We start from the raw sequence: 20,574 nt of genomic DNA, 5'->3' as shown, positions 1-20,574 counted from the left end.
AAGGATTTTGCACAGAGGTTCTAGAACCAAGGTGGGTCGTTTTTGAACATTTGATAGCCACTTGCGCTATTGCACAAGACATGTTCCAAGTATGCTTTAGCAGGCCAAAAGAGGGTGGGACATGTGCTGCTATAGCAGTGCTGACTGTTCCCCTTCAAAGCCACTTCAAAGCTGTGCTCTTGCATGCATACCAGCAGGCATATTATTTTGAAAATGTGAAATAAAGCATTCTTGGCAGTGATGCGCACTAGCATTTCACATGCTTTCCTTTAGTTCCTAGTGTATGCTATGCACTTTTCTTTAGGAAGTTCTTGCGTTGAAGGACAAGTTGTCAACATTCAGGCATGATCCTCCAAGAAACTACGAGAAACTCTAAGAAACAGGCGAGTCGAATGGACCACGGTCCCTTTGACTCGCCCGTGGTTTTTGTAAAACACTGTATCCAATAGAAAGCCCTAAGTGGCCTCCTGATGCATTGATTGCTGGTTCACTGATGGAAACTGAGAAGGCTAATGGTAATGACGACAAAAACAATGACATCACACGAACAATGATAGCACCATAACATCATTATGAAAATAGCACAATGATGATGATACTGCAGCAGTACGAATGACTGCACCATGACATCATTAATGGGTTAGCATTAGAAGTGTCAAAATGGAAAAAAGTGTATGTGAAGTGTGGGAAGCTGGTCACATGGTAGAGGTATATACTATGTAGTGTAACTGACAGTCGTCTGCTCCGGACCACCGTCAGTTGCACTTCACTCCTTAAAGAGGCAGGATGTGTGTTGATTGAGCTCCTGAACAACACTTTGCAATGTTGTGAACTTTGTTTAAATCATGGATCCAGATCCTCAAAGAGGTGCGACAAAATTCTAACGCATTTCTCTCGCGTTCACTGCTAAGTAGCCACCGAATTTTTTATGATGATGATAGTACAAAACCACCAATGATGGCATGATGGCTCATTTATATCACAGATCCAGTTTTATAGGTGGGTCTAAACAGAGCTTTGCAGTGAAATAGCTGGTATTATAAACAAATAAGCTTGTGATAGCAGTGAAATGTAATCATAATAGCTGTAACTGAGGCCACCAAAATTGTCTGAAGTACCCTTCTCTTGTTGTACTTTTACTTCCTGTGCTTTTGAAATCTCGTTTTCAGTCAAACATTTCTCTTTATTTTACTGCCTTGCATCAGTCAAGTAAACAGGATGCTTACCTGAACCAGCCTTTGATCTTTATTCACATTTATTTGAGTCTAGTTCACTGATCTGCGTTTTCTGAAATACAGCTGTGAACAAGCAACTGTGAAAGGAAGTCTCTTTTGTCAGTTACCAAAATGTGTTTCTTATCACCTGTGCTGTTGCTTGTAGCCTACAAGTTTATTTGTTTGTTTAATGGTTGTGACCGAGTAATTATCCTTGAAGAGTGTGTGCACACATACAGCTCCGTGCCTGCAGTCCTTGTTGCTTTGATTAATATATGATATGCAAATCTCCTTTGCACATGACATGTGCATTCATGACATGTGCATGGTGGCATTCTTCCTAATGCAACATTGAAACAGTGGTAAGAGAACAAATTAAGCAGGATTTACTGTTTTCTATTTTTTTTTGTTTAGGATGTGCATTGCAATAACTGACATTGAAATAAGCATGTTAGTGCATTTGTTTTGGATAATGCACTATTTCAGTACTTTGTGCTTTCTTTGTCTGAGCATTCGGTGCTACATATATATCTTGACGTCCATGAGAAAACTTGTTCCATGTCACATTGTTAATTTTGTCATGTTTATTACATGCTGTTCACACTGGCATTGTTGCTCACCAATCAGGAGCTGGAAGAGAGGTCCTCTTCGGAGCCAGCCGTCAATGAAGTCCTCAGCATACTGGTGAGCGGCACTGCTCAATCACATTAGTGTGGATTATACTGCTGAACATGCTTTCGTGAGGCAGGTGCATATTCCTGAAGCAAGGAGGTAGCTCAGTGTTGCAAGATAAACTGCGTGTAGTCTTGGAGTCTCATGGTTACAGCTCACGTATTGCACTGTGATTGGTGCACTCTGATAGTTCCGTGATATGTTGTTCAGAGCTACAACCAGGGCCTGTGTTCTGAAATTCTGAAATTCTGCCTTGGTAAAGGCTCTGTACTTGCTCCAGTGCAGTATTGTGGCGCCATCTAGCATGCACTTGATGAGCGAAGGCTGTTGCCTCCAAGATTTGGATGCCAACTCTTGTGTCTTCTTTTTTTTTGCTTCATCTTCTTCTTCTTCTTTGCATGAATACACATGAATGCACGAGAGGCTTCAGACAAGATGACACTATCCAGTACAACCACTGAGTATAACTTGCTATTGCAAGAATGTACAAAAACATGCTGCCTGTAACGTTTCATTCGAGATAGCTTCGTTCATTTGCATGATTCTACAGCTGTGCGAAAGATGTTGTGTGAGTGACAGGACATCAGATATCAAGCTCATAGCAACAGTCACAAAGTAGCTGTGGGTCCATCTGTAACAAGAACTGTCTTTTTTTCCCCGCATTGGCGGCCATGGGGGGGGGGGGGGCCTCGTTACCACTTCACGGGAGATTTCACAGCCGTATGCCTTGGCAAATCTGTCTACACCCTCGGCCCTCAGAACATTGTGTGTCTTGTTTCTCACAATTCTGAGCAGTTAATGTGACCATTCTGTGTCATAAACTTTGAAGTGTTATAGTGTTTAACCTGTCTAGTGAGAGGGATACATGCCAAACTAAAGCAAGCTCTTGCCAAAAATAGAAAAAACGGCCGTGGCTTAGCTTGGTTAAGCCTGGTGATTGCAAAGCAATAGTGCGAGGATTGCGAGGCGGTTGGTGGCTACCGCCTCGCTTCGCGATGGCGTGAGATGGGACCCCGTTTTTACACAGCTGGTGTGGTGTCACACCGACCGTAGCACCCCTGGTGAGAGGAGCGGGAGTTAGGCCGCCGTTGGTGGCTACCGCCTCGCCTCGCGACGGCGTGAGATGGAGCCCCGTTTTTACACAGCTGGTGTGACGTCACTCTAGGTCACGTGGTGTGACGTCACGCAGAGAGGTCACGCTAAAGGTCAATGGTGCCTACCACCGCCTCGCCACGGAACGTGCTGAAGTGCGACCTAAAGTAGTATTGCTTCGCAATAAAAAATAAACAGACGAGAACACAAGATACTGTATAGGGAACTTGTGTGGATCCTGAAATTGGAATGTCAAGTCTGTCCCTGTGAATACAGGAATCCAGGCACAAGTGGAGTTGAGCAGGTCATGTAATGCACATGTAACAAACAGAAGAGAAATGTAGTCGGAGACAAAAACAGGGGGTACGATGAGGTTAGGGAGTTTGAAGGCATAGTATGAAGTTACACGACACAAGGAAGCGTTAATTGAAGATCGCTGGGCAAGGGCCTTTATACTGCAGTAGACATGAAGCAATATGATAATGGACTCATATTTGCCTCGAAACATCTACTTTTAGTATGTTCTCTTTTTGTTAATGATATCTTCGAGTGGACGCCAGCATCCTCCATCACAGAGTTGGGTAAATCCGCCATTCCTCAAATTTAGAGGCAGAGGACAAGCAGGCATTCCGAACTTGTGACTTGCTCTTGGAGAAGGAAATCCCAGAGGCAAAACCATGTGATTACAGCAAACGTGTGACTTCACCTATCCCAAGCTCCCGGCACCACATAAGAAAGACGGTGGATGTGCCGGTGGGACAAGTGTTTGCTGAGATGCCAGCATGCAGTGGCCTACATCAATGTCATGGTTACGGGGAACCATCGCCAACTGCAGCAATGCTGTGTTGTGACGACGTGGCAGAAAATGCTCTCAATCTCGACAATTGCTTCAGCGGCATGGCTCAACACCTGAGAATGCTTGACGAGGGAGGAGAGCAATCGAAAAAAAGAATAGTCAAACACAAGGTGTGTGCTTTCTTTCGACCAGTCGAAGACAACGCTGCCTGTTAGGGCAGTCTCGAGCACTTTGAAATGACCAGCCCAAGATGCCATGAATGTTTAATCCTTTCAGTGTCACTGATGTACTGGTACGTTTCCGCTTTCTGTCCCGCCATGTCACTGATGTAAGTGCATGTTCTCCACTTTCTCCACTCGGATGTGCACAGTAACACGAAGCTGGTTAGCTCCAAGGTAGTTCCGCCACGTGTCATATATTTATAGAAGCACATTTTCAGTTTGTGTTAGCACGCTGTGGAATGTGCCCCTTCACGGCCAAGGTCGTGCTTCGCGGGTGCACACATCCACAGATGGCAGCGATTTTCCATTCAAATATTCACGTCACAGCGCAAAGGCCACCACTCTTGCATGTTTCAACTATCTGTCGTACGTTTAGACAAGGCTGCTTTTTTTCTCTCGCTCTGTCTTTGCTACGGCATGCTTCCTTTCCAGCAACGAGGGTGCTCCTTTCATCAGTGTGCTTTCTCTAGGATTGCTTTGCGCTCTATCATATCTCTTTCCTCTTGCTCTCTGTTTCATTTGTTGATCTCTTTGCTTTGTCTGGTCAAGTTCCAATAAATGAAAGCGCTCCTCTCTTGAGTGTGGCCGCATGATTGCTTTGAGACTACTGCTAGTTCGGGACCATCAACTGTTGATTGGAGTGGTGGCTCTTTCAACTGTAAATGCGAGCCAAGCTTGGTCTCGGAAAATTACAGCTTGTCATTTGAGGAAGAGACAACTTCGACCGCCTCAAATTTTGACCCTGACATGGCGGCATTACGTGGAAGTGTGTGCGTCAAAACAAAAATAGGTGAGAGATAATGAATAGGAATGTGGGGACCATACCAAGAGTGCCTTTGCCATTATCAGTGTTATATTTATCTTTCCTGCCTAACCAAAAATAAATTGTGTTTGTTTTACAATATCCAAGAAAAAAAAAATCTGGTTGTACATCACCTACAAAAAAAACCTGACATTGAAAGGGTTCATTTGCCAAACTTTGAACTAGTTTTCGAAGTGACAGATTTCGTAGCTTTGAAAGGCGTGAGCTGTGCTCTCAAGTACAGCTTGGTCAATTTTGTGTAGGCATTCTTTCTAAACAGATTAGATGCTGCCGCCTTTTTTTTTTTTTGGTGAAAGACTGACAGTTAAAGGATGGTGCTTGTGGGTCATGTTTTTCATATGTCTGTCCTAGCGTCCCTGTGTTCTGATATTCTGTGATGTCATACCGACAAACTCTAATAGCCGCAGTACAACAGTTGTCCTTTAAGGCATACTGTGTCTGTTGAGTCGTATATTCCTGATAACTTATAAGCTAATAAAGGGAAAATGAGACATCCACCAAAACGTAGGTAAGTGCTACAAAGGAAACCCATACGGGTTCCGCAAAAGAAAAGCTTTGCAGTTGAAGAAAAATTTGTCGTGGTCGGGGACTCGAACCCGGGACCACCGCTTTTCCGGGGCAGCCGCTCTACCATCTGAGCTAACCAGGTGGCTAGCAGATGGCAGTTGAAGTCGAATTTATCAACAAGTCAGAAGCAAAAGCAAGAGTTTGACTTTTTCTTCAACTGCGAAGCTTTTCCTTCGAGGAACCCGTATGGGTTTCCTTTGTAGCACTTAGCTACGTTTGGGTGGATGTCTCATTTTCCCTTTATTAATTACTTCTCTCCACCTTGCGGGTTTCCACAGAACTATTACTCAAACTTATAAACTGTACAGTCCAGGCATGCTTGTTTAATTTTCTGCACATAGCAGTGCCTAAACTTTAATAGACAGGGAGAGAGTGGTATAGACAAGAGAGCAAACGAGGGTAGCTGATATTCTAGTTTACATAAAGAGGGGAAAAAAAATGTCCAACGATTACGATACTCTCTAATGCGAAATTTGAGTGCAGCTGTATACGTATTTTCATTTTGCGATATATTGAGGCAAAGGATTTGAGACTGAAATCACCACACCAACTGGCAGTGGGCCAGTGCTTTCAGCGCCTTTGCAGAGGGAGAGGCAGCATGCGAACGCTGGCACGATGAGTGGCATTGGAGACAGCTGTGGAAGAAGATGACGAATGCATGAGCAGTGGCACGAGTGTGTTCGTGCAGTTATGCCGAGAAACACCGACACTCCACCCAGGAATGGCCGCCTAAGAACTGCACTCAAAAAATGAAGCTGGGCAGATAATGAGGGGTTCATCAAAGTTATAGAATGGATGCTAAGGGAAGGGAAGTGCAGTCAAGGACAACAGAAAATTGGGTGGGTATTCAAATTAGGAAATTTGCAGGCATAATCGGCTAGCATGAGACAGGGTAATTGGAGATAACTGGGAGAGACCTTCATCCTGCAGGAGACAAAGAGAAAGGCTGCTGCTGATGATGATGGCATAACAATGTGCCCCTATTGAATACAAAGTTTGCATGAGACAAGCAGACTTTCAATGCCTCTTCGCAATAACGTGAATGGGAGTTGCTTGTAATAGCCAATTCATCAGGGTTTATAATAATAAAAATACTTAGCATGAGCATCCCAGGAACTATTAAAATGTGTCACGATTCATTGCAAAAAGGATGACCAAGGAAAGCTTCAAGTTTCTTATCGTTAACTTGAAAAAGGTATTCCTAATGTATGAATGGACCTTTTCAGAAACGTACAGCCCCGCACTCTCCCGTGGAAGCCTGTTTTGGCGAGAGGGTGCGTCAGTGCACGTTTTCACAGCTTGCATCTTTGCGACGTCTTGGTGTTGGGCTTTTGTTGTCTTTCTTTTAATTTTATAATATGCTGTGCATTATGCAGCACGGCAACTGCATGCCACTATCATATATTCGGCAGTGAAGTGTGGATGCACAATAACATAACAATACTAGTGTACAGCATAGGGCTGTGAATGATGCACTAGCACGAAGGCTACCTGTTGGCAGGCCGACTAGAGGCTGTGGTGAGGGCATTGCAGCTAAGACAAATGCAGAGCTGCAAGAACACAGGAAAGCACAGCACTAGTAGATAACAGCGCAACCTCCACACCCTCCATCTGAGCACCCAGTGGCCGCCTACCAATAAGGAGTGTTTGAAACTGTCGGGGAAGGTTCGATCAATTTTATTGCACAAAGATAACATTGAAACTTTCCAAGGTGCACTGAAGCATGAGACTAAGTGTTGTGGAAGATCTGTACTTGAGTCGTGCATACCCGCCATGCAGGGTGAGATTAAGGGTCGGAAGAACTCCCGAGGGGTGCGTCTGTGCGACTCGCTGGACTCCCTGGCTAGCAGCTCTTCCAGTAGCCGGGAAGAGCAGAGCGAGCTGGAGCGCCTCTTCCAGTCCAAGAATCTTCGTCACAGAGCTGAGGGTGAGTGCCGCAATTCTCCCTACTCTTCTTTTTCCCTGGATAGCTTAGGATAATTAGGATAGCTTAGGGCCATTTCTAAAGGATAATTTATAATGTTCATATTAGAAATCTCCTCGCTTCTCAATGTGAAATGATCCATCAGAACGTTTTTCCAGAATATAATGCTGTTTTCCTTTACCTGCGCAGTCACGCAGTTTTTACAACCATATATTTCATGTCATTGGAACCATGTTTGTATGTTTGCATTTCGATGTGCACAACCACTTAAGTCCTGCAATTTGTACATAGTGCATGCATTTAAACATTAAAATTGCCTTTTTGAACTGACAGCAACAATCCAAGATCATAGATCATAACAAATTTCAGGTCATATTAGTTCATATTTTGTAAAATTTTGTGTTGCACAAGTACAGTTTTGTTTGCTGTATGTACTCCTGACAAACACTGGATTATTAGCGACAGTATTAGTGACAGAATATGCTTTATTCTTAACATTCTTTTTGTACATGATAGCTCCCCTCTGTAACATGTGTTTGCCCTGCGAGTATCACAAACGAAGCAAAATAAAGCAGCGGCTTTCTGTGGGAAGACAAAATTAAACTAGGCTTGGAATCTAACCTAGACATTGAACCTGCAATGCATTCCATCTGTCTGCGTTCACTATTTTTCCCTGGTCAAGGAAACCAGGATAGGTATAATGTAAGTGTTCCGTTCAATTGGTTCTTTTCCCTCCTTATTGTCCACTGCCCATGGCTGGCTGATCCTGGTGATAATGGGGGTGGAGTTCTGCTCTGGCCACTGGCAAAGCATAAAGAGGAGTAGCATTCGAATAGAATTGGCACATGGACAAGCTCTGTAGTTTAGAAGGTGCTGGGATATTTAGCCAGCATATGTTCCAGATGCATATACAATGGCTGTCCATTGTGTCCAGAAAGTCTTCAGTCCAACACGTGCTACAGCACCAGTTGGTTTATGGTTTATGGTAAAGAACAGGTCAAAAAAGATTTTCAGATGTCCATCAACCAAACTTAAATATTTGTGTTAGCACCTGGCCTGTCCTTCTCATCCGTGTTGTTTTTGCACTATTCTTACCTTCACAAAGCCCAATAAAACACGTTGTGGGGCTAGTTGGTGCATAGCTTTCAATAGATTAAGCGCCAAAAGTGATGGCACACAAGAAGAAATACAGACAGGACAAGGCGCTACTTGCAACTGTTTATTGAAATGACAGGTGGCTGATTATGTAGCCATGAGGAGAGGGGAACGAAAAAAGGAGGGACACTAAATATGTGAATGCGCACGTGCGAGAACACTGAAGATAAAGGGAATCACGCTTAATCTAAATCTAAAACTTATCTAAAAACATACTTTCATTTTTCATGTGAAAACATACTTTCATATTTCATGTGAAGCGAGGCTTCATGATACGACAATCATGTATAAAAGTAAAGATTCTGTTGCGCAGAAATTGTTGGAGGCCAACGAGATTAAGAAAAGAGGGGACAACTGTATCAGTACCCCGTCTTTGAATATATACTCGAATGAAAGTATGTTTTTAGATAAGTTTTAGATTTAGATTAAGCGTGATTCCCTTTATCTTCAGTGTTCTCGCACGTGCGCATTCACATATTTAGTGTCCCTCCTTTTTTCGTTCCCCTCTCCTCATGGCTATATAATCAGCCACCTGTCATTTCAATAAACAGTTGCAAGTAGCGCCTTGTCCTGTTTGTATTTCTTCTTGTGTGCCGTCACTTTTAGCGCTTAATCTATTGAAAACAAAGCCCAACATATAAATTTTGGTATGCCAGGTTTGGTACCTCAAAAACCTGATTTTAAGCACAGGAAATCAATGCAAAGCCCACTGTAGCATTTTTGCTATGCTGGAGCGACTTTTCGGATGTGGATAGGTCAGAAAACCTATTAATAAAATTTTATACACTATACTAATTAATTTTTTATTCATATGCCTTTTTTTCTGTACGAATGTACTATTCATGGCTAGAAATCAAAATGAAACAACTTGTTGAATTAGCTGTTCAATTTTTTCTTGATGTGAAATGATGTTAGGTGTTCGTGGAGTTTAGCTTAAAGCCTTAAGTCATTAGGGCACACGAGGTGTTTCTGACGGTTTTGCAATATTTGACTGCTGAAAATGGTGGCACGTTGTCGAAGGTTACGGCCTAACTTCAAATGCATTCCGCTTGTATTGACATTTGCATGATGTTATAGCACGATCCAGTGCACTGCCCACCGTGTCGCTTCATTGCATTGTTCATGTGATTCCTGCCCATCACTGTTTCATTGTTCTTTCAGCCGATTCTGAGAGCTTGCGTTCAGTCAATAGCCTGGATGTGGATGCCCCAGATAACAGCTGACCAACGTTGCTGCTTCTTCCTGGACCACACTTGGTGGCTTGCCACAAGGACCACACGGCCACAGCGTGCCTCTTACAGTATTCTGTGCAATATTAGTGTTGCTGGTCTCCTCTTTCTGTTGTGAGGGAACAATGCTTTTACCTTTCAGAAAAGCAAGACTTTGACATGCATATACTCAAAGTTGTGTTGCCATTTCTATTTATCTTTTAACCTGGGGCACAGAAATAACCACTGTTATTGTCACAGCCCAAGTTCAGTTGCTGCAACTTGCAACTACAGTGATATGGACAATGCATTGCTATGCTTCCTGCCAACAGCCATGAACTAACTCAAGGGGAGAAAAAAAAAAGCTGTGAAATGCTACTTTTAACACCAATACATTCTCAAGGTTGCATTTTGGAAGCCTCCTTAGGATGATCACCGCACATGGGAAAGACACTTGCTGTACGTGTATGTATGCTGCACTTGGAGACTTACTGTGGCACTTGCATTCGTTCGGGTGCAGCACATCGCTGGTATGTCAACAGCGATTGCCATTGTCGTTGTCCTCCAATATGCTCCTCAGATGTCATCATATGTGCTCAGTAGTATGCGTGCTGTCTTGTCTTACTGCTGTGTTGATGTTGAGAGTATTCACGAAAAGAGTGCTCGAGGAAGGGGACTTGCCCCACCCTTGCTCTCAAGTGTTACTTAACGTGACACACCACCTTGACATAAGACAGCACGCCACACTTAAAGGGCCCCTCACCAGGCCCCGTAGCAAATTTTGGTTATACACTGAAAGTTGTTACATGTCCTCTAGGGAGCGTTCTGCAGAAAAAAAAATTTCGAATCGGCTCATTAATAGCCGAGATAGAAATATTTCAATGCCACGAACACATGAGTTCAGGAGGCAAACTCCACTACAAGCGAGACACTCTCTGCACTCATCCCGTCTAGCCTCTGCAAGCGAAATTCCTTCCCTGTGTTTTCCCATACCAGACCTTGAGGATCGCGTGACGCATACGTCACGGGCCCCGCCTTCATTTTTTTTCGGTGCTGCGCACGAGCTGTTTTGATTGTCTGGTTTCGCGCAGCACATTATTTTGGACGCTGTGCATGAGGACACATGACTAGTGGTATAATTCAGTTCTACATGAATACTGAGGCAGAACAAGCAGATCGCAGAGCATGATCACACGCTGGAACACGGTAGAAAATGGCATAGTTTTGGTACCTTCGCACGTGACTGCACGACCATGAGAACAAGCAGATGAAGCGGAAGTACATCTCTCTTACTTCGGTGCAAAGTAAAACAAAGAACACGCAGACATTCCATTTGTGTGTTTTATTATTTCTCTAAATTTCAATTTGTCAATTCAAGCAGCAGATCACTCAAATAACAAATGTTACCTTGAATAATTATCGAAGTTACATGTCACTACGAGCGACGTCACACTGCAGACACGATGACATCATTATCCGGCTTGGAGTGCGGTCGCTGCGAGAGAAAGGGAAAACGATGTTCGGATTGAAATTTCAGACCTTTCCGCAGCGTGTAGCAATGTAATTCTTTGCAAACACGATTGTTGTCATGAGCTGAAGTAGAAGAAGAAAAAGAAAAGAGAGAAGAAGGAAGAGGAAGAAGGCTGACATGGCCTGGAAGGAGCGAGGGGGGAAATGGCAGAACACCGCTAGAGGAGAAGAAGGAAGAAGTCGGCTAGAACACTGAGCAAAGAAGGCGCTGAACCAAGAACGTCGAGATTGAAAAGTTGTGCAGGAGGAGGACACCGGTGGCTCTGCACCAGTCGGGTTTGATCCTCCACGCCTGTGGCTGTGCACTGTGGTTGCCAGGAAAGGCTTGGTCCGAGGACAATGGCCCCGTCCTATGCTATGGGGACAACCTCGCCCTCACCGATGACAATGCTCGACAAGCCAGGCCTATTCTACGGACACAACCCTCAGCAGAGATGCCAGTAGTCCACCGAGCAATGTGACAGAACTACACCGACTCAGACATGTAAGCGCCACACCGCACATAACTTATTAGGATGTTGTGAGAGCTTGTGAAATGATTTAAGAACTCGGGAACGATATTAGCGGGAAGGAGAGAGGTCAAACTCGGTGTAACCATTGTTGCGGATGTATGCAGATTTGATGGGGACTTATCGGTGTGATACATTATAAATGTGTTTGGTGTGTCGGTCCGGATTCATGTCTCGTGTGCTGGTAACCATGACAAACGTTTGCGTGCATCATATGCTCTGTGCGTGTAAGCTTAAAATGGCCAGACCTGGTGACGGGCCCTTTAAAGTGAAGTGACCACTGTGCATCACTAATGCCTCTCAGTGGCGAGTGAGTTGTAATTTTTCATTATTAGACACTTTCAGCAATTTCAATTGTGATTGTGATGCCCTCGATTGTGATGCCTGCTAGCTTTTCACATCCAGGTATGAGGAAGTGCACTGCCCTCAAATGTGACGTACCCAGATTTTCGCACCACACGAAGTTATAAGTGCAACACTCTCTATTGTGCACTAACCTTATTTGCATCGTAAAAGAGAGAGTAACGTCCTTACATTTAAAAAGAAAATTTATTGCATCTGAGCTACAGCGAACCAGGCATCACTCACTCTTGCTGTCGGAAGCCTTCTTATCACTATCATCAGCACAGCCCAGGGCATACCACCTTCTGTACTAACAATGGCATTTGAGATAGTACCACATTTCTTCAATGCTTTGCACCATCACAGCCTAACATACAAAGGGGGCTCTAAGCTACTGCAGGTCCCATAGATGCAGCGACGTATAGAGTGGATTGGACAATGAAAATTGTTAACGCCAATGATCACAGATTGTCAGTATTGTAGTTTCAGTTCTGTATTCAACTCTAACATCTACGTCACTTTTTAGTACTTCATCTTTCTGTTAAAAAAGTGCGTGTTAGAATTGATTAAATATGGCGATGAAAGGCACAGGGTTTCATCCTAGGAATATTACAGGAAAATGTGGTGCTAGTGTGGTAGTATCACTGCCAGAGTGGCACCCAAGCAAGCATGAAAAGATAGGCAATAATTGATATGGACTTCAAACAACTTTCTTGAAGCTGTCTTATCACTGCAAATTCTTTGTACAGCAACCATTAATCTCATCTAATCCCTAATTTTTATCATTCATACGTTTTCAATGCATTATAAACAATAAAGATGGTTTAGAACGTAAAACACTTAATTTCCCATGGGGCATGTTGCGGCCAGGATATAACTTAGTTTTGGAAGCATGCATACTTGGGGTGGTTAAGATTTATTTATGCACTGTGAATTAGGTGACAGAATGAATTCCTAGTTGCGAATATACAACACTTAACAGCTCTGAAGGAGTGCTGTAAGGCTAACATTCAGTAGGTCGAACTGCAATGAACGATAACACAAACTGTGGTGTGCTTTTTTTTTTTAATGAATCCATCCCAAACAATTCAAAATGTTTTAATATTACCCCTGGCTCCTGCAGTTGTTTAAGAGTTGTAGCGCTATATTCACCTCTGTTAATGTGATGCGAAACTCGGTGCTCAAAGGAGTACAAGGGTGTTTCCAAAGCAGCTCCTTGCTGATGGAACTGCCAAGGAATGTTGCGAAAACTGAAACATATCATGGGCAGCACTGCCTTCTCTTTAGGGAGTATGTGGCTGGGCATTAAGTGCAGGAACATTGAAGAGTGTAGCGCTTGAGCAACCACAGCTGTATGGCATAAACAAGCCTGAGGCTAAGTTTTGTTGCGGAAGGGGCATCAGTTCGGAGCTGTTCTGACTGTGCATCTCCTCTGTGATACTTCACCGTGGAATGATAAGCGATGTTCAAACAAGGGCTGTCACTGGAGGCAACGTTTTTGAAGGCTTGTCTTGTCTTTGTTGGGGCTTGTCTTGTCTTCGACAAGTCCCCTTGTGCAAGCTCCGACGACTGCCCTTGTTCGACCACTGTTCACTTCAAGTCTACATCTTGCTGTGATCGTCTGTCTCGCTTGGCTTTCAATGTGGAATGTTGGCCATAGCCTTGTCTCACATTGCTCACTTGACCTTGCAGATTGTGTTCTACAGTTGCACACAAGATTTCTCGTATTGCATCACTTGCAACCACTTTCCCTAGAAGCTCACCTTGTGTTCGTGGGTCTAACCACTTATGTGCCTTATAAGCAAATGAGCTATATTTACATATATTTAAATAATTGCAATCACAAGCCTTTCTCTATCATCTTTTCTTTTTCTATTCCCACATAACTCCTTTAGCAAACATTATTTTCCAGGTTCTGCTGTTTCAATCTCCTGACTGATTTAGTTTCCCACTCTTCACCTGGCTAGCTCAACTGTTGGTTGAGCTAGCCAGGTGAAGCTAGCTGTTGGTCGGTTGTTTCTGTACCAACAGCAGAAAGCTGTTGGTGCAGTGACTCTTGCAGTCTCGTGACGGCCTTAGGTTTCAGTGCTGATAGGGAGTTAGACAAGTTCGTTTTTGATTGAGCAGCCTGGCTTCTTACCTAGGTCCTTGTTACAATATTGGTGGATGGCAAAAACTGTTTACACCAATGTAGGGTGTCCATGCTAGAAGTGTTCATTGCATGATGGTAGACAATGTCACAGCGTCTGGCTTTCTCTCACTTTTGTGTTCCTTTTGTGTTCCTTTTGTGTTCCTTTTTCCTACACCTAACATATCATATCATTCAGTTGTAGTGGGGCCAGTCACTACCTGGTGGGACTCGGTGATAGAAGCATAATCATCACTGTGTGGAGGCCCTCTTCGTTGCTTTTGTCTCGGCTTCCTTCAGAATGCTGCTATTGCTCAGTGTTTAATATGACATACATAATTGACTTCACTGCACACTCAGAACCCCATGTTCAAAAGCTGTCCTTGTTTTTTGAAGGAAGGTGGCTTGACACAGTCTGTTACTTTAATGGCATGTGCGGGCTATTTTAATTTTATTATTGTTTTTTGATAAGAGGAGTTCGCCGAAGCAAGGAGATGTGAATATGAGGTGTTTGTATTCTCTGCACAAACATTGCCAAAAAAAGGGTGTTTTAGTCCAGAAACACTAGCTGTCAACATTTCAGCCTTCTAGAGATATGCTGCAATCTGTAAGACTTTAAGAGTGCTCTGATCTATTACGCATCCAAAAATACCTAGTTAGGGCAAATGTGTGTATAGTGACTGCTTTGACATTGTGTACAGCACATTGTTTTAGAGTTTATGCTTGAATGTGTATGAAACAATTCATACAGATGTCCAATTAAGACTTTAAACGATTAAGGCTTTAAATAAAGTTATCTGAAACTTTAAATTCAGATTGAATACCTTTGTTTTAAATCGGAGTACTACTCAGTTCAAGAACTTCATAGTGAATAACTCCAAATGTTGAATTTTTGCCGACATACTAGGTTAGTATGGCTAATTGTAGGCACCTGCCAAGAATAACAGCCCTGCATGTAGTCCACTAGCCACTTCAGGTGCTGTTGTAAGCCAACTAGCGACTATGATGACTCTTTGCTTCTTGTTTCCTCACAGGCTGCCTAGCCAAGTTAAGAGAAAAGGTCAAGGTTTCTTTAGCCACCTTTCCACTCCTGTGTTTCTCCTTAGAAGTTGAAAAATATTTGGCATACAGAATTTAAGGCCGAGATTTTTTAAGCGTTTGTGTTCAGCTTGTCCCATCTCCTAATCAAATACCCCTACAAATATGCTGCCTGCATTGATGTGGTCACGTACAGTCTTTGTCAAAAGAAATGAAGCCACTGTGAGTGTCATTGTTGCTGAATCGTAGCTGCATCATGCTGTGCGCATGAAACAGCTCGTGATGGGAAGCTCTGGAGGGTGAGCGTGAAGATTCACCTGTCTTCCCCAAACTTTAAAGCAGTGTGTACGCAATGGGAGCTCTACTAACTATCTCACAGTTGACTGTGGTGATGTCCATAGTGGCTTCATTGCTTTTGACAAAGGCTGTGCATTATTTTATATTTCAACATGTATGAACAAAGCCAGCCAAATGATGTGCAATATACTGCCTAGTTGTTGTTTCAGGTTACATATTTAAATTTGCTCAAGAACAGCTTCCAAATGGCTGAACTGTAAATTCGATGTAAGGCAAGATTTTGCAACTGCATACTTTCTTTTTAAATGTTCTCTACGGTGCAGATTTATGTAGGTAATGCAGTGTTGTCATTCTTTTTTTTTTCTCATAGCATTTGTTTTTTGCAATTTTTAAGGAATGTGTATGCATTGCCTTTAATGTACGCACTCTGCCAATATGAAAGGGAATGCTTCATCTGCATTGAAGCAATGATTCTTGAAACTGTGAAAGTCAGAACCTCACTCACTACTGTATTTGGCATGCTGTTCACCTGTTCAAAAATCCCACTCATGCAACTTTTGCTAATCACGAGCACACACACGGAAAATTACGGAAATGAAAATTGGGTGTTCCCATTCATATTGGCACACTGTGTACTGGTTGCAGTGGATTCTTTTAAAGCATCTTCATTTTCCTTGTGATTGGCATTTAAATTGTGATATGCAGTATGAAACATGGGCACACACACAAAATCAGCGAGTCTCATTAACAAGATATATCATGCAGAGCACCTTAATTTTGTTTATGAGCTTGCAGCCTTGATATTTTTGGGTGTACTTAAACCTCTCTCATAGGGCTATCTCAAATGTATAAGGATTTCAATAAAACAATGACATAAAATAAAAGAACCACACTGGAGAACACGTGTATCAGTGTCCCATTCATTTAGAGCACGGGTCTTAAAGTCATGTCAGTTACCCGGCCTAATACAGTGGCCCAGGTTTATATTGCAACAAAATTAAAAGAATATTTTGCACTTATCATTGTTTTGGATTCACTAGAATTTCACAAGCATGAATTTCTCCGCACATATTGATCAGTAAAAAGTAGTGCAGAGGCCATCGACAATTATTATCAATGTAAGCAATTAGCTGAATGCTTCATGAAAGCTATTTGCTTTATCAAAAGAATGGTGTACTTGATGGTGCATATTTGTTGCAGTAAGGATATTTAGGTAGCGCTTGTTGTTTCATTGAGTAATTCCATAGATAAAAAAAGCCGATAACCAGCACATCTGTAATGGTAGCATAGGTATACAGCACATGCATCTCAAAAGGCTCTAATAGTTGGAGTTCGACAAAAAACATGTCCTGCAACTTGCTTGCTTGATTACATACGTCTTTTGCATTGGTGCATTTGTATTGGCAGTGAAAGTCCTATTTCCGACCACGAAAATGTGTATAAGAGCCAACGAAAGCTATTCGTGTAAATGCTTGCCATTGTTGCCTGCCTAGTACATTGCAACTTTCAATCACTAACAGGCAGCAAAGTCAGTTCGTTACAGTCTAAAAGATGCAAGACAATGTGAAGAAATAAGACAGGAAAAAGCATCCCACGAGTTTTTTGTGATTTCTCCCAAAATAAACATGATGACAGTACTGGCGACATAGGCCATGACATGTAGAGAAAGTCATGCTTAATATCTACTGCTTCAAAATGCAATATAGTTGTATGCAGTGTATTTCACCATGCCTATTTGAGTGCATTTGTAATAAAAACAGAGGGATGGCAAGGTGTAGGTAGAGGGGTGTGCGATGGCACCAGCAACACGTTGCTGGCCTCTTTTGAGGCCTCATATCTCTAGACACGACACAATTATCTCATACACATTCATCATTTGCTGCATCACTTTTGTCATATGGTTTCCACAAAACTGCATTAGCTCAGTAGAAACAACAGAAGAAGAAGAAAAAGAACTCGTGGATAAAACGTCTACATCGTGCACTTTAATCAGCATATTTATGTAATCTTGAGCAGATGAAAACAAGCTGAAAGTTCTATACCATTGAAAGTAATGGCTGTGCCAGGCATGTTAGCACCAAACATACTGGTTAAGTTATATTAGTACTGGTTATATAGATTATAGAAATTTTATAAAAAATCGCCTATGCCAGAAATACGCTGGACATATTCTAAGGTTCTGCTAGTTGGCTGCCCCACATAGTGCTGTGCAGCCCAAGAAAACCCCTAGTTCACGACTACAGTGGAGTTTTCGGCGGAAAAGCATGCTGTCGTTACCATGTTCTGCTTCTAGCCCACAAAAGGCGTGCTGTCGCAGCTCCTCATTTGGCAAGATTTGGCACCTGTCCTCCGAAATGAGACTGAAACTATAGTTTCTTATTGAGTGGCCCTCACCACACGCATTCCTTTAGGAATTTAGTGACTTTTCCAAGCTCACCGCATTGAAATTGGGAAGCATGTAGATACTCCCTTTTTCACTTTTGGTTGCAGAGCTTCTACTTGCAGACAACTTTTGCTAATAAGTCGAAAAGTAAGTCTTTGTATGAGCATTCGATCTGGGGCCGCAGAGCTCCAGTGGCAACTTGCAGAACTCTAGGGAAAAGTCCAGCTTGACTACACGTGGAGACAGAAATCGGGAAGCTTTAGAAGTAACGTCCCCACATAGCTTTGCTTGCCCAAAATCCAACTCCTTCGTACACATTTCCTGTTCTTGAATGCCTGGCCTTGATAATGCCCTAACTTCCTAGCGTCCCGTTTCTAAACCTCTATATTATGTACACGACAAACTACATTGTGCAATTAATTCATAGCCAAGCTTATTAATTATTACTTCAGAGCAAATGTCGCAGTTGCACCAGTGAACCAAACAATGCTCAAGACAACCGTTTTAGACTATGTAAGACAGTGGTTGAAAATGCAGAGGGAAATACAGTGCAAAAGCACTTTCTAGAAAAACAGAGCTTTGTTCATGTGGGGAAGAGAACGGAAAGGTTTCAGGAGAGAGAGAGGGTGGGAAAGAAGATTTTAAATATCAGTAGGCTTCAATGATACCTCCAGCTGTGAAATTATTTACTGTTACAGCAGCCGGCACTCTCGCAGCGAATACCAGTGCACACATTATCATCCCCTTTTGCTGCAGTATTGCCTCGTGTGGCCTTGGAAACACATAAACAGACTCAAATCTGTAGTTTGCATGGTGCACGACACCCCACACAAATTGCCAAGTGCCAAAGTTGCATGACAATGCAGTGGTTAGCACACCCAGATCCTGACTTTGCACTACCTCAGGGCCATGAGTTTGATCCCAAGTGGTGACGATGAACGAAAAATTAATTCTGTTCTTCGCCATACTGGACTCTCCGCTAGGGGGCCGTGGAGTACTGACGTGCCTCATACGGGCTCCTGCGTCTTGCGCTCATTTCTACAGCAAGGCCACTCAGCCCTTTCATTTTGCGCCGACAGAATCGGCAAGCTGCAAGGAACAAGCGAATACCGCCTACTTTAAAAGTGAGTGCGTTTTTGTCAAGATTTCGAACTTCATGTTCACCGACCATCCCGCGCCTTGCTAAGCCTAACGCCGCGTGAGACCCCACCGGCACGCCGGGGAGAACCACCGTCGCACGTGCAACAGGCACACGGTGCGCGTGAAAGGAGACCGACAGCGCTCGCTGCCGCACGTGCGTTGCACGTGCACTGTGTGTCGAAGAGGAGGCTCGGTGCTCGCAGGCGCTGCGGCTGACAAGCAGGCTTTGAGATGAGCCAAGAAACTCCCGCGACGGACGCGACGTCAAGCGAACGACAAGAAGAAACAAGCGCCATGTATACAGACTCAGCGGAAGAAGCCGACGTCGCGCAATCTTGGACCTACGATAAAAACAGTGGCAGAACTATAGACCTCAACGACCAATGGCTGACATGGGAAAGGAAAGGCAAGAAGGAAATCACGCGCATCAAAGCCCCCGCAGTGACCCAATCCACACAACAGCCAGCCATGCCGCCGCCGCCGCGCAAATCCAGAATGCCACCGCTACCTTTGGATGGCATCAAGATTGTCTACCGCCCACAAGCTGGCCTTGAACTCGCCAAATGGTCACTCGTCGCAGTCACTCACGCAGTCGGAAGATCCAGCGGAATATTGCAAAAAGAATTCCACGACAACGTGCGAGTACAAATGCAAAAAGAAGAAAACCTCATCATTGAAAGTACAGCAAACAAGAACTACGCTCAAAACTTAGCCAAGGTCACCAGCATACAGCTTGGAGGCAACATTTACAACGTAAAAGCCAACTCTCGTCTACCCGAAGATGTCAGCAAAGGTGTTATCTACGGTATCACGCCGGGGACTTGCAGTGCGGAACTAATGGATGGAATTCGAGTGCCAGCACGCTATACAGTCCTCAACGCCCGCATGCTCGGACAGTCCACGGCGGCGGTCATCTATTTTGAGGGCCCACACGTCCCCTACAACATCATTTATCAGAGCGGCGACTACCGATGCAAGCCCTACCGCAAATCAGTACAGTATTGCCGAACCTGTGGCAACCTCGGACATCGTCAAGACGTTTGCCCAAAACCAACCCCAAATTTCTGCTATAAATGTGGCAAACCAAACCAACCCCCGAACCATGACTGCCATCCCACGTGCAAGATTTGCGGAGAAGGACACGAAACGGCTGGGAAAGAATGCAAGAAAAAGCTCAAGCCCAACCCACCGCCTTACCAAGTAAGACAGCAATGGCAAAACAGGATCCAAGAGCGAGACAGTCGATGGAGCTCCAACTGCGATGAGTTCCCTGAACTAGGTGCTGCCAATGGATGCGCCGCCAACTCAAGTGATGCCTCCAGTGGCAACGCAAGAACTAGCAGACCCAAGTCAAGATCGCGGTCGCGTTCCCGAAAACGCGTGAATTACACTAAAGTGGCCAGTGCATGCGCCGCCAGCTCAAGTAACACCTCCAGTAGCACCGCAAGAAATAACAGACCCACGTCAAGATCACGATCGCGATCGCGTTCCCGAAAACGCCTGAATTACGCTGAAGTGGCCAGCAGCTCAGGCAG

At 43.8% G+C, this 20,574-nt stretch overlaps 1 protein-coding gene across 2 annotated transcripts in view; it reads left to right on the top strand.

Moving 5' to 3' along the window:
* Window positions 1-16,416, top strand: part of LOC126540275 (shootin-1) — a 77,194-nt gene extending 60,778 nt beyond the window's left edge. Inside the window, exons 14-17 of one of the 2 annotated variants that reach the window (XM_050187081.3) lie at window positions 1,842-1,898; window positions 6,612-6,659; window positions 7,165-7,312; window positions 9,626-16,416. In XM_050187081.3, the coding sequence (XP_050043038.1) occupies window positions 1,842-1,898; window positions 6,612-6,659; window positions 7,165-7,312; window positions 9,626-9,687 (315 nt within the window). In that variant the 3' untranslated portion in view covers window positions 9,688-16,416. The remainder of the gene's footprint in view (window positions 1-1,841; window positions 1,899-6,611; window positions 6,660-7,164; window positions 7,313-9,625) is intronic. The other variant, XM_050187083.3, reaches the window with a different exon arrangement.
* Window positions 16,417-20,574: the final 4,158 nt, after the last annotated feature.

Source organism: Dermacentor andersoni, chromosome 2 (genome assembly GCF_023375885.2).
Source record: "Dermacentor andersoni chromosome 2, qqDerAnde1_hic_scaffold, whole genome shotgun sequence".
In the NCBI taxonomy this organism is placed as follows: domain Eukaryota; kingdom Metazoa; phylum Arthropoda; class Arachnida; order Ixodida; family Ixodidae; genus Dermacentor; species Dermacentor andersoni.
Note: the sequence above shows the minus strand (reverse complement) of the source record. Positions and strands in the feature narration are given on the sequence as shown.